This window comes from Rhineura floridana, chromosome 7, assembly GCF_030035675.1.
Source record: "Rhineura floridana isolate rRhiFlo1 chromosome 7, rRhiFlo1.hap2, whole genome shotgun sequence".
In the NCBI taxonomy this organism is placed as follows: domain Eukaryota; kingdom Metazoa; phylum Chordata; class Lepidosauria; order Squamata; family Rhineuridae; genus Rhineura; species Rhineura floridana.
Genome location: NC_084486.1, coordinates 82,656,618 through 82,669,504, shown reverse-complemented (window position 1 = coordinate 82,669,504; position 12,887 = coordinate 82,656,618). Strand labels below are relative to the sequence as shown.

The 12,887-nt window shown below is 44.0% G+C and overlaps 1 protein-coding gene across 3 annotated transcripts in view; it reads right to left on the bottom strand.

Moving 5' to 3' along the window:
- Positions 1-6,842, bottom strand: part of SH3PXD2A (SH3 and PX domains 2A) — a 426,239-nt gene extending 419,397 nt beyond the window's left edge. The window contains exon 1 of one of the 3 annotated variants that reach the window (XM_061636089.1): positions 6,067-6,842. In XM_061636089.1, coding sequence (XP_061492073.1) covers positions 6,067-6,138 — 72 coding nt within the window. In that variant the 5' untranslated portion in view covers positions 6,139-6,842. The remainder of the gene's footprint in view (positions 1-6,066) is intronic. The other 2 variants (XM_061636087.1, XM_061636088.1) reach the window with 2 other exon arrangements.
- Positions 6,843-12,887: the final 6,045 nt, after the last annotated feature.

The following is a 12,887-nucleotide window of genomic DNA, read 5'->3' as shown; positions in this document are numbered from 1 at the left end:
AAATGCACAGTTATACGATGTGGGATACTTGGCTCAGCAATAGCACATGTGAGAAGGATCTTGGGATTGTCGTTGATCACAAGATGACTATGAGCCAACAGTGTGATGTGGCTGCAAAAAAGGCAAATGCTATTTTAGGCTGCATTAACAGAAGTATAGTTTTCCAAATCATGTGAACCCTCCATTCAGCACTGGTTAGGCCTCATCCTGAGTACTGTATTCATCATCATCATCATCATCATCATTATTATTATTATTATTATTATTATTATTATTATTATTATTATTATTATTATTATTAACTTTATTTATACCCGCCGTTTTTCCAAATTGGAACTCATGGTGGCTTCCAGATAAAAGACACATACAATTAAAAACCTATCAAAAATAAAAGCATATAATACATAAATGAGTAAGTATAAACAGATATAATTAAAAAATGAACTCTAGTTTAAAATAACATTAAACTGTTTCTAATAATTAAAAAACATAATCATAAAATCAGAATAATTAAAAAAAAACTGGCAAGAACAATATAACATCCTTTTGGGCCTATCCTTAGCCGCCTTCGGAATCAAAGGCTTGCTGAAATAATAAAAATTTTAACTGTCGGCGAAAGGACTGCAGGGAAGGGGTCATTCTTATCTCCCTAGGGAGGGAATTCCAAAGCCTAGGGGCCACCACCAAGAAGGCCCTATCTCGTATTCCCACTAGCTGTACTTGTGCGGATGTAGGTATTGAAAGAAGGGCCTCTCCTGAAGATCTCAGGGTCCAGGCAGGCACATAGAGGGCGATGCAATCTGACAAATAGCCTGGACCCAAGCCGTATAGGGCTTTATAGGTCAGCACCAGCACTTCGAACTGTGTCCGGAAACAAACTGGCAGCCAGTGGAGCTTTTTTAACAGGGGAGTTGTATGGTCCCTGTAATCAGCTCTTTAACATTCTGGCTGCAGCACGTTGTACCAACTGAAGTTTCCGAGCAGTCTTCAGAGGCAGCCCCACGTAGAGCGCGTTACAGTAATCTAAACGGGATGTGACTAAGGCATGTGTCACTGTGGTCAAATTGGACGGTCAAGGAACGGGCACAGTTGGCACACTAATCTCAAATGTGCAAAAGCCATCCTGGCCCCTGCAGAAACCTGGGAATCCAAATTTAAAGCTGAGTCCAGGAGGACACCCAAACTGCGAACCTGTGTCTTCAGGGGGAGTATAACCCCATTCAGCACAGGCTGTATCCCTGTTTCCTGATCTGCCTTACGACTGACCAGGAGCACCTCCGTCTTGTCTGGATTAAGCTTCAATTTGTTCACCCTCATCCAATCCACCACTGACGCCAGACACCGGTTTAAAACCAAGACAGCTTCCTTGGAAGAAGGTGGAAAGTAGAAATAGAGTTGGGTGTCATCAGTGTACTGGTGGCACCGAACTCCAAACACCCAAACAACCTCTCCCAGCGGTTTCATGTAGATGTTAAATAACGTAGGGGACAAAACTGAGCCCTGAGGGACTCCACAGGCCAGTGGCCAAGGAGTCGAACAGGAGTCCCCCACTTTATTTCACTTTAAGAAGGATGTAGACAAATGGAAATGGGTTCAGAGGAGGGCAACATGGACAATCAGAGGACTTGAAACAAAGCCCTATGAGGAGAGACTGAAAGAACTTGGCATGTTTAGCCTTGAGAAGATATATCACTCTTCATGTACTTGAAAGGTAGTTGAAAGGTTGCCACACAGAGAAGGGCTAGGATCTCTTCTCAATTGTTCCACAGTGCAGGACACGGAATAATGGGCTCAAGTTGCAGGAAGCCAGATTTCAATTGAACATCAGGAAAAAAATCCTACTGTTAGAGTGGTACAAATCGAACCAATTACCTAGGGAGGTGGTGGGCTCTCCAACACTGGATGCATTCAAGAGGCAGCTGGACAGCCACCTTTTGGGTATGCTTTAATTGCATTCCTGCATTGAGCAGGGGGATGGACTCGATGGCCTTATAGGCCCCTTCCAACTCTATGATTCTATGAAAGCTGCCACATCTAAAAGGTCCACAGAAAGATGTGCCTCCCCATGGGGAAAAGACACCTGTATCAACCACCACTGCACTCCCTCACAAATAAGCTCTTTGCACCTTCCCTCTGTTTAAAATGGAAGGAAGGATGAGTATGCAATCCTGTCACCCAACAGAATGTGGGTATATCTATGGGGGCATTCCCAATGCAGGAGAGGTAGAGCCAGTGCAAGCAAACAGAGGAAGAAGAGCAAACAGCATCTTGTACATTGTAGATTTTTGAGGGGATATTTACTAAGACCTTTTGCAGGTGCCATAGGATGTACTGGTAGGCACACCAGCACCTGCAGGTGTCACAATGGCAACTCCTGATCTAGGTTCAAGTATAGTCTATCTCAGCTATGGAGTTGCTTGCTCACTTTACAAAGGGAAAATACTTGCTTAGGAGGGATCTCAACCTTAAACATTTAAAAAAGCAGGTTGCTTTTATAAAACCCTTATAGAAAGAGGGGGGGAAAGTCACAATCAAATAAAAGAAACACATCGGAAACAGCCTTCTCCATTCTGTGACTCTGAATGTTTGGTGTCATGCACATTTTCTGGAATCAAGGCTAATTTAAGGATTTCTCTCATTACCATTTCTTTCACATGAACATGCTAGGAACTAGTTCACAGATAGAATCCTGACTGCATTTGCTATGAATATAGGGTACAGCCCAGTTTATTCTATATAACAATGTATTATATTCTGGGCAATATGCATAGCTCTCCAGGACTTTGAGCCCAATCCTATGTATGTTTACTTGTAAGTCACTCCGAATGAGTTTTATGATGCTTACTTCTAGGTAAGTATATGTAGGAATGGAGCTTGATAACATCAGGTGGGACACAGCTTGGTCAGAGCTATACTGCAGCCCAAATACGCGGATATCATCCACACTCCTCTATGTCTATGGGGCAAACTATCAAAGAACTGAATAACTGTATGATAGAATAATAGCACCCTTTGTTCTTGATCATTCACTTCTGTGCCTGTCATTGCATCTTGTTTCATAACTGCTGAATATGTATGCATTTCAGTTCTTAGAGCAAAGTGTGGACTAGTGCTGGTCTCTGGTTTCAGTGGTTTTAAAAGGATTCAAATATATTCATAGAGAATAAGTCTACCACAGGTGATTTGCAATGATTGTGAAATAGAACGTCCGGATTGTATTAAACTAAGTCCTACTCAGAGTAAAGACAGCTGGTATAGCACAGTGGGGAGGAGAGCCTGGCTGGGAGACCAGAGTGTGTGAGTTCAAATCCCCGCTCGTGTTTCCTGGGTGTAAAGGGCCAGCTAAAGATCACCCCACAGTGAGTGGCTCAGGGGTTACGTGCCCTGCCACCTGTGCAGCCGTGGGCAAGCTGCATAGTCCCAAGGAGCCCAGTTGCCCCCCCCCAGCTGTACAAGCTGTGGCAAGCTAAGCAGGCCCTAGCCAGCTGGGGAGGACAAGCCTCAGAGGGAGGCAATGGTAAACCCCCTCTGAATACCACTTTCCATGAAAACCCTATTCATAGGGTTGCCATAAGTCGGGATCGACTTGAAGGCAGTCTATTTCCATTTTTACTCAGAGTAAACCCTTTGAAATTAATGAACCTAGGTTACTCATGTCTATTAACTTCAGTGGGTCTACTCTGAATAGGACTAGTACTGAATACCACTTTCCATATTCAGAGGCAGTATATCACTGCATAGCTGTTGTGGAGAGGAGTGACAGAAGGAGCCAGCTATTGCCTTCATGCCCTGTGGATTGTGGGTTTTCTAGCTGGTCACTGTGTGACACAGAATGCTGGACTAGATGTACTTTTGGTCTAATCTGAAAGTTCTGTTTTCATTCTTCCAACACCACTTCCCTTACACCAGCAGCTTTCAGTTCAAGAAAGCAGGATCAAGACATCCCCTTCTAAAACACTGGCACTAGTACCAGTCCAAGACACTTTGTTGTCAGGGGCAAAGATGAGCTTTAATAGAACCAAGATCACAAGTTGATCTTGTTAACTGGCAAACTAAACTTGTGAAAAACTAAGTCTTTTAAGGTGAAATTCACAAAAAGCAAGCTGCTCATCCCATTGATAACATTACCTCTACAAGCTCCTTGGCAGAAATATGGAGAAAGATGACAACATTAATGCTGTTTTATTCACTCTCATGCATGACTTGGTTGTTTGGTAGAGGACTGGTAAAGACTGAATGGCTGACGTTTGTCCTTCTCAAAGGCTCTGATTACTCCTTGCCTCTTTCAGATCAGTTCAACACTGATGGCAATGGCATGAGAAAGTATAATGCTGAAATCTGTATGATAAAACAAATTCCCTAGATATATATCAATGAATGTTTGGAAAGGGAGAGTTATGCCCTGATGCCCAGTTCCCAACTTGGGAATTAGGGTGAGCTATTTGTGTTCACTGATGAAAGCAGGTGGGCACTTATGGTTATGGAGTATTAGCAAGATGTTATAGAGTTTCAACAAAACATCCATCCACATCCAACACTGAGTTTGGAATATGGGGAAGGACTGTAGCTCAGTGGCAGAGCATCTGCCTTGCAGGTAGAAGGGCCCAAGTTCAACCTCTGATGTCTCCATCTGGGAAAAGCTCCTGTCTGAAACCCTGCCGATCCACTGCCAGTCAGTGTAGACAATACTAAGCTAGATGAAGTCAATGTCTGTTGCAGTATAAGGCAGCTTCCTATGTGTACCATGAAAACATTATGAGAATTTCCTGAAGATTCCCTAAAGGCCTTTGAGATTATATCAAATTTGCTATCCCTCTCAGGATCAAGCACGGTGATTATGGGGAAATGATGCACTGGGAACTTACGAATATGAGGGCCAACAGAGCTTGCCCTGAGCTTTGTTCCTGCAGTGTCTGTGTTTGTGTCCTGGCCTGCACCCCACAGGAGCACAACCAGCATGGCACACTGATCAAGCTGGCTCAGCTAAAGAGAAGAAACCAAAGGTTCATGTGTGAGCACTGCCCTGGACCTTTAACCAGAAAGTCAAGCAAAGACATTTTGCCATTAAACAGTAATAGAGAATCTAGGGCCCCCACCTAGGAAAGAGCCAAAGTCCTTAAACACATATTCCGTAATGTCCCAGGAGGAAATGCCCTATCAGATGACAATTTGTAAGGCTCAGGTGATAGTTCAGGAGAATGTAGGTTGAGTTCCAGAAGAGCAGAGACACCCAGAGGTAAATGTGTCACAAGGAGAGAGCAGAAAGAACTGAGGTGTACCCTTGCCAAGCATGCATTCAGATCAGAATAGTAAGTTGGGTCAAATAAGACCAGGTGGCTCGAACAACCAAGATGTGCCTCATGCTATATAGAAAGGGCAAAGAATGGTCAGCCAGTGTGATCAGAAGGCAACATGCTTGTGCATGAATTAACTAGTACTGCCATCGCAGACTCAGCGGATGGAGAAGAGCTAAACATCAACTAGCCTAGTCCATCTTCATCCTGCACCAACCATTCCCTGCAAATCCTAGCATGCCACCAAAACTCATCATAAATGAGTAAAGATATGCTGCAGCATAGGAACTTTGTTTGGGGCAGGGCTATTTAAAACATTCTGGTTTTAAATTAAACCAGAAGGGGTCTTTCTTTTTCTTGTATCCCCATACAGTCATCCTGTGAGTTTTTGAGACCACCTGGAAAAGTGGAGGCTGTTCCAAACGAGTTTCTGCTGTCCTACTCACAGGCTCTGTTACATAGTATTGCATCCCAAGAGAGATTATTACACCAAGCTGAAATGCTTGCCAAATCCCCTGCGTTCACTTTCTTGCCTGGCCACCAAGATGCTCCCTAAGGTTCACCCAGGAGGGGCAACACATGCACGCTCAGACACCTCTATGACTTCTCCACATCGTTCTGCCTGGCTCTTCCCAAGTTCTGCAACCAACCTCATAAAATGCTTCAAGGATGACACCCACTGCCAGGACATGCAGCATTTGTACCGCTGGGCATAAGTGACAACCCCTGCCGCCCAGTGCAGACATTATTCAGCCCTAGCCTGAGTACTCACATAGTGCTTGGACGGGTTTCTCCTTTTTTCCACGTCCACCACGTTAGCATCCAGCACGCTGTAGGACAGCATCTTCGTCCCCAGGAAAAACCAGGAAACGCAAACAGAGTCCAGATGTATCCTTGTATTATGATGAGTGTGCGTATCCTTTCAGGACGGCTCCTTAGCGCTCAAGAAGGATTTCCTAGGAAAATCTTTGCCTTTTTCGTTCCTCTCTCTCTCTCTCCGTCGTGGCCTGCACAAGAAGGCAAGGAAAACTTCCCCAAGCTTTAACAGAAAGAGATGCTTGGAAATAATTGCAGGAAGCTGCACAAATATTGGAGAGTCTGATCACACGCACACCTCTCACAGCCCTTCTTTTGCCCCTTGGAGGAAAGGACAGAAATGGGCTTCAGTCACTTTCGAAAGAGTCTGGATCTTATCTTCTGGTGGGACTAAGGGGGTGCTTCTGGTCCATGCTGCGTTTATGTGGATGGGAGGGAGTCACGCTACAGCTTTGGGGAATGGATCAAGTTCTGCAGCCCCTCTACGGATTTCTCAGGCAGAGTCCCGCGTGCGTGTGTGTCTATGCCTGCCTGCCTACTTTCCCTCCTCCCTTCCGATGCTAGAGTCACCGATCTGCTGCTATCTTCGGCCCCAGCTCCGCGCCTAACAGCGGCTAATCCTTGGCAACGCTCCCCGGTGCAGCTGCTTCTCCTTCTGCAGCCGCCCCCGGGGAAAGAGGGAAGGAGGAGGAGGCGGCGGCAGGCAGCGGGCCGGCTCGGGCAGAGAGAGGCGAGCGTGTGCGCGGCTCCCTTCCCCAGCCTTCTCCTTTTGCCTGCTGCTGCCGCGATCTTCACTCCGCGCCGAAGAAGGCGAGGGGTTGGAGGAGGGGCTGCCGGGCTGGGAGGCAGGAGGGCTGGCTCCACTTGCCGACAACGGCGGGGGGGGGCTCGGTCTTTCCACCGACAGGAGATCCGAAAGGGGACTGGGCGATCACCTCTCCACACCCAAGCCCCGAGGGGGCGCTGGCCGGCGGAGACAGCTTGCTTGCCCAGTCGGCTCCGCCCCCTTCAGAACGACTTTATGCCTGGAAAAGTTCCCCAGGGGCACAAGCCGGAGAAGAAAGGCAGAGAGATCGGCTCTGGAAAGAGAGCAGCGACCCAGGAGAAAGGGAACAATCGGCTCCCTTTGGGGATTGCTGCTCCTGCTGAGAGGAGCAGAGCAGAAGGAGCATGAGGTTCCCCTGCCTAGGCCAGTTCTTTCCAATCTACCTCGAAAATGCCATCAGGATTTAACTTGCAATCCTGACTCCAATTACCTGGGAGTAAGTCCCACTGAATTCATTGGGGTTTACCTCTAAGTGGACGTGGTTAGCATTTACAGGTCCAATAGTGTCTCCATTTGGGCCTAATGCCCCGCGTTGCCCCCCCCAAGGATCTGTCAAATTTTGTTCTCCGTTTCTCTTTTTCCAGTCCTAAATTCAGTTCTCCACATTTGTGCAGCAATTTGTGATTTATTTCAAAAAATCCTCAAGAAAACTCTTTAGCATCTTGGTGCAATTACTCCTAACACATTTATGTATGCAGTTGTGACTAACGTATACATTTTTGCAAGCAATTTATCCAGATATAATTATGTTGCTTTTGCAAATATATTCATTCTTATGTCCACATTCCCCTAATATATACATTTTTTGGTAAACATTGCTTGGTTGGAGAACTGCATCGCAAAATTTGGATAAGTGCAAATTTCCAAGGATGGGTGTGTTTCGATTCTCATATGGTTTCAGAAAGTGCAAATTTGATACATTTCCCTTTAAATGTATACTGAATCAAATTACTCGCCCAACCATAAGCCCCCCCATTTCCCCCCTTATTTGCATGTTAATTCACATTTGTTCAAAATCCAGCTTTCCATTTGCCTAGCATGGACTATTCACCTTGCCCATTTACCACCTCCCACCACTCCTGGCCCCTCTAGGATGCACACCTTAATTGTGGTGAGGGGGTTTGAGAGTGTTGAAGAAGCTGAGAGCAATGCCGTCAGGAGTCTAGACCAAGAGGCTAGACTCCTAGCAGGGGCACCCAAGGCGGAATCGTCAAAGCTGAGATACCAGACTAAGATGCATCCAGACTCAGAGGAAGGCAATGGTAAACCACCTCTGAATACCTCTTACCCTGAAAACCCTATGAATAGACTATCCAAAAGGCAACACAAGATAGTGCTGGAAGATGAGACCCTCAGGTCAGAAGGCACTCACCGAACTACTGGGGAAGAACAAAAGACAAGTACGAGTAGTGCTGTGACTAATGACGCAGCTGGGTCAAAGCCAAAAGGAAGCCCAGAGGCTGATGCACACAGATGCAAAAGGAGAGTCCAGAGTTGTATGACGCACACAATAGGAACATGGAAAGTGAGAAGCATGAACCAGGGAAAGTTAGAAATTGTCAAGCAAGAAATTGAACACATCAACATTACAATACTTGGCGTGAGTGAATTAAAATGGATGGGAATGGGACATTTTCAATCAGGCAACTACAAAATATTTTATGCAGGAAATGAGAAATCAACAAGAAATGGGGTTGCTTTAATAGTGAGAAGTGATGTAGCAAAAGCAATTAGGAGCTATAATGCAAGGTCTGTGTGAGTTATATCAATGAGATTTAATGGGAAACCTATTAACATAGCCACCATCCAGGTCTATGCTTCAATGGCAAATGCAGAAGAATTGGAGAGATTTTATGCAGAAGTATAGGAAGAAATTGATCACGCACCAAAAGAAGATGTGCTGATAATCATGGGGGACTGGAATGCAAAAGTAGGGAACAGAGAAGAACTAGAAATTGTGGGGAAATGGGGCTTAGGAGATAGAAATTAAACAGGAGACTTATTGAATTCTGTGAAGCCAATAATTTGTTTCTTGCAAACACATTTTTTGAGCAACTGAAAAGACAACTGTACATGTGGACATCACCAAATGGTCAATATAGGAATCAAATTGATTGTGTAATTGGTAACAGAAGATGGAGAAGTTCCATACTTTCTGCAAAAACAAGACCAGGAGCAGACTGCGGTACAGATTCATGAACTGGTCGTACCAAAAATCAGAGTAAAGCTAAAGAAGAACAACAAAGCACTCATAATGCCAAAATACAGTTTACATAACATCCCAGAAGAATATAAAGATCAAACAAGGAACAGATTTGAGGCTTTAAACAAGCTGACAGAGAACCAGAGGAACTATGGAGTGAAGTCAGAGACATTATCAGGGAAGAATGCAAAAAGACCATACCGCTAGTTAAAAAGAGAGAAAGACCTCAATGGATGACTGAAAAAACTCTTAAAATGGTCAAAGAGAGAAGAAAGCAAAAGCAAAAGGAGATAGAAACCCAGTCAGAACCCTAAATGCAACAATACAGCGACTAGTACGTAGGGACAAAGAGAACTATTACAATAGCTATTGTATAGAAATAGAAGAGGACAACAAAAAGGGTAGAACAAGAGCCCTATTTGAAAAGATTAAAGAAATGAAAGGGTAATTTAAACCAAGAGTAGGGATGTTGAATAATCAACAGGGAAACACACTGACTGACTGAGATGAAATAAAAGGAAGATGGAAACAATGCACTGAAGAACTCTATAAAAGAGATGCCAGGATGACAGATTCATTCATGGAGGAACCGTATAATGAAGAACCAGAAATTTTAGAATGTGAGGTAAAAGCTGCTTTTAAAATACTTGGAAGAAACAAATCACCAGGAACAGACGGCATACCAAGAGCTGCTACAAGCTACTGAGACTGAATCTGACCAAATTTTGACAAATATTTGTCAACAAATATAGAAAACAATAGCCCAGAGACTGGAAGCGTTGAATATACATCCCAATTCCAAAGAAAGGGGATCCCAGGGAATGCAGTAATTATTGAACTATTGCCTTAATATCCCATGCAAGCAAAGTAATGCTCAAGATTCTACATGGCTTTTACCATATGTGAAGCAAGAAGTGCCAGATATCCAAGCTGGATTTAGAAAGGGAAGAGATACCAGAGATTGTAGTGCAAACATACGTTTGATGATGGAATGGACCAAGGAATTTCAGAAGAAAATCACCCTGTGCTTTATAGATTATAGCAAAGCCTTTGATTATGTAGATCATGAAAAACTATGGAATGCTTTAAAAGAAATGGGGGTGCCACAGCATCTGATTGTCCTGATGCGCAACCTATACTCTGAACAAGAAGCTACTGTAAGGACAGAATATGGAGAAACCAACAGGTTCCCCATCGGAAAGGGTGTGAGGCAGGGGTGTATTTTATCACCCTATTTGTTTAATCTATATGCAAAATATATCATACGGAAAGCGGGATTGGACCAAGATGAAGGTGTGAAAATTGGAGGGAGAAATATCATTAATTTAAGATATGCAGATGATACCATACTGCTAGCAGAAACCAGTAATGATTTGAAACGAATACTGATGAAAGTTAAAGAGAAAAGCACAAAAGCAGGACTACAGCTGAACATCAAGAAGACTAAAATAATGACAACAGAAGATTTATGTAACTTTAAAGTTGACAACGAGGATATTGAACTTGTCAAGGATTATCAATATCTTGGCACAGTCATTAACCAAAATGGAGACAATAGTCAAGAAATCAGAAGGGTAGGACTGGGGAGGGCAGCTATGAGAAAAGGTCCTCAAATGCAAAGATGCATCACTGAACACTAAAGACAGGATCATTCAAACCATGGTATTCCCGATCTCTAGGTATGGATGTGCAAGTTGGACAGTGAAAAATGTGGATAAGAGAAAAATCAACTCATTTGAAATATGGTGTTGGAGGAGAGCTTTGGGCATACCATGGACTGCAAAAAAGATGAATAATTGGGTGTTAGAACAAATTAAACCAGAACTATCACTAGAAGCTAAAATGACTACACTGAAGTTATACTCTGGACACATCATGAGAAGACATGATTCACTAGAAAAGACAATAATGCTGGGAAAAACAAAAGGGAGTAGAAAAAGAGGAAGACCAAACAAGAGATTTATTGATTCTGTAAAGGAAGCCACAGACCTGAACTTACAAGATCTGAACAGGCTGGTTTATAACAGATGCTACTGGAAGTTGCTGATTCATGAAAAGGAAAGGAAATGGACTGCCTTCAAGTCGATCCTGACTTATGGCTACCCAATGAATAATGATTTCATGGTAAGCGGTATTCAGAGGGGGGTTACCGTTGCCTCCCTCTGAGGCTAGTCCTCCCCAGCTGGCTAGGGCCTGCTCAGCTTGCCACAGCTGCACAAGCCAGCCCCTTCCTTGTCCGCAACTGTCAGCTGGGGGGCCACTGGGCTCCTTGGGACTATGCAGCTTATCCACGGCTGCACAGGTGGCAGGGCACATAACTCCTGAGCTACTCACTGTGGGGGTGATCTTTAGCTAGCCCTTTACACCTAGGAGACACAAGTGGGGATTTGAACTCACAGACTCTGGACTTGCCATAAGTCGTAATCGACCTGAAGGCATAAAATAACCACCAACACCCCTGGTATAAAGCAGTTGGACTCCCAAAATATATCCCTTGTTGATTCCGCCTGGGATTGCCCAACAGCATGAGAAAGTTCTCTGGAGCTACACTGAAGGCACTCCAGTATGCCCAAACGTGATAATACGGGCAGTAATAAAGGGAAGGTTCCCTTTCAATTGTCCTACGTCTTTTCTTCTAGTATGAACACGCTCACTGTTCAGTGGAAGGCAAGGTTGGCTGCAACATAGCCAAGGTCACTTTTAATGCTGTTGCTTGTAGTGGAAGAAACTAAAAAGGGCCTCTTGTAGTTGGCTGCTCTGTTTTCTACCAATTTTCAGTGATTGCTAACTTTTCATTTTCTTCGTTAGAAGCTGCTTTAGGATTTTATTTTTTTTTAAAAGAGGCAGAGTGTGTGGCTGTTGTTTGTTCTGCCCACACAGTGAAGCAATTTACTTTTTCACCAGTGGCGGCTGGCACCTATTGAGATTTCTAGGGCAGAAAGTAGGGAGGCTGACAGTAGGTGGAACCAGAGTCAATGACAGGCAGAGCCAGCCAATTATACTTTTGTCCACACCCTCCTCCTGCCTGCTGAGTTCTACAAGGGTAACAATGAGACTAAGGAAGAAGCTGACAGTGCCTGCTGAAGACCTTCCTCTTTCAACAAGCCTTTTAAGTAGAGACCTTATCCCAGTCTGTGTCTGAATTGCTTTTTAAAGATTTTTTTAAAAGATTTTTTTTAAAATGTTTTGTTTTAAAATGTTTTTAAAGTTGTTTTGTTTTAATATATTTTAAAGTCTGTTTTTATGATTTTAGAGTACTTTTAGTGTTTTTCTTTGCTGCCCTGGGCTCGTCCTGGAAGGAAGGGCTGGATAGAATTTTAATAAATAAATGAGTGGCATCCCCAAACTGGTTGCAGACAGGCAGACAGGTAGGTAGTGAAGGCAGAATGATGTTGGTGGAGCATTGCTCCATTCATCATAACGGACCAACCTCCAATGTTTCTCACAGAATTCAGTGTTCCTTATTCAATAGCTAGTTACAATTGCAAGGAAACAGACAACGAAAAAGGTGGCTGTGTTAACTCTAAGCTGCACCAACAAATGTATAATGCCTATATTGTGGTAAATAATGGTCAGACCTCACCTGGAGGACTGTGTCCAGTTCTGAGCACCACTGTTTAAGGAGGATACAGACAAACTGGAACATGTCCAGAGAAGGGCACCAAAGATGATGAGGGCCTAGGTTGAGGGTAGGTAATGTTTTTCATTTCAAGGGCTACATTTCCTTCAGGGCAACCTTCTGGGGGGC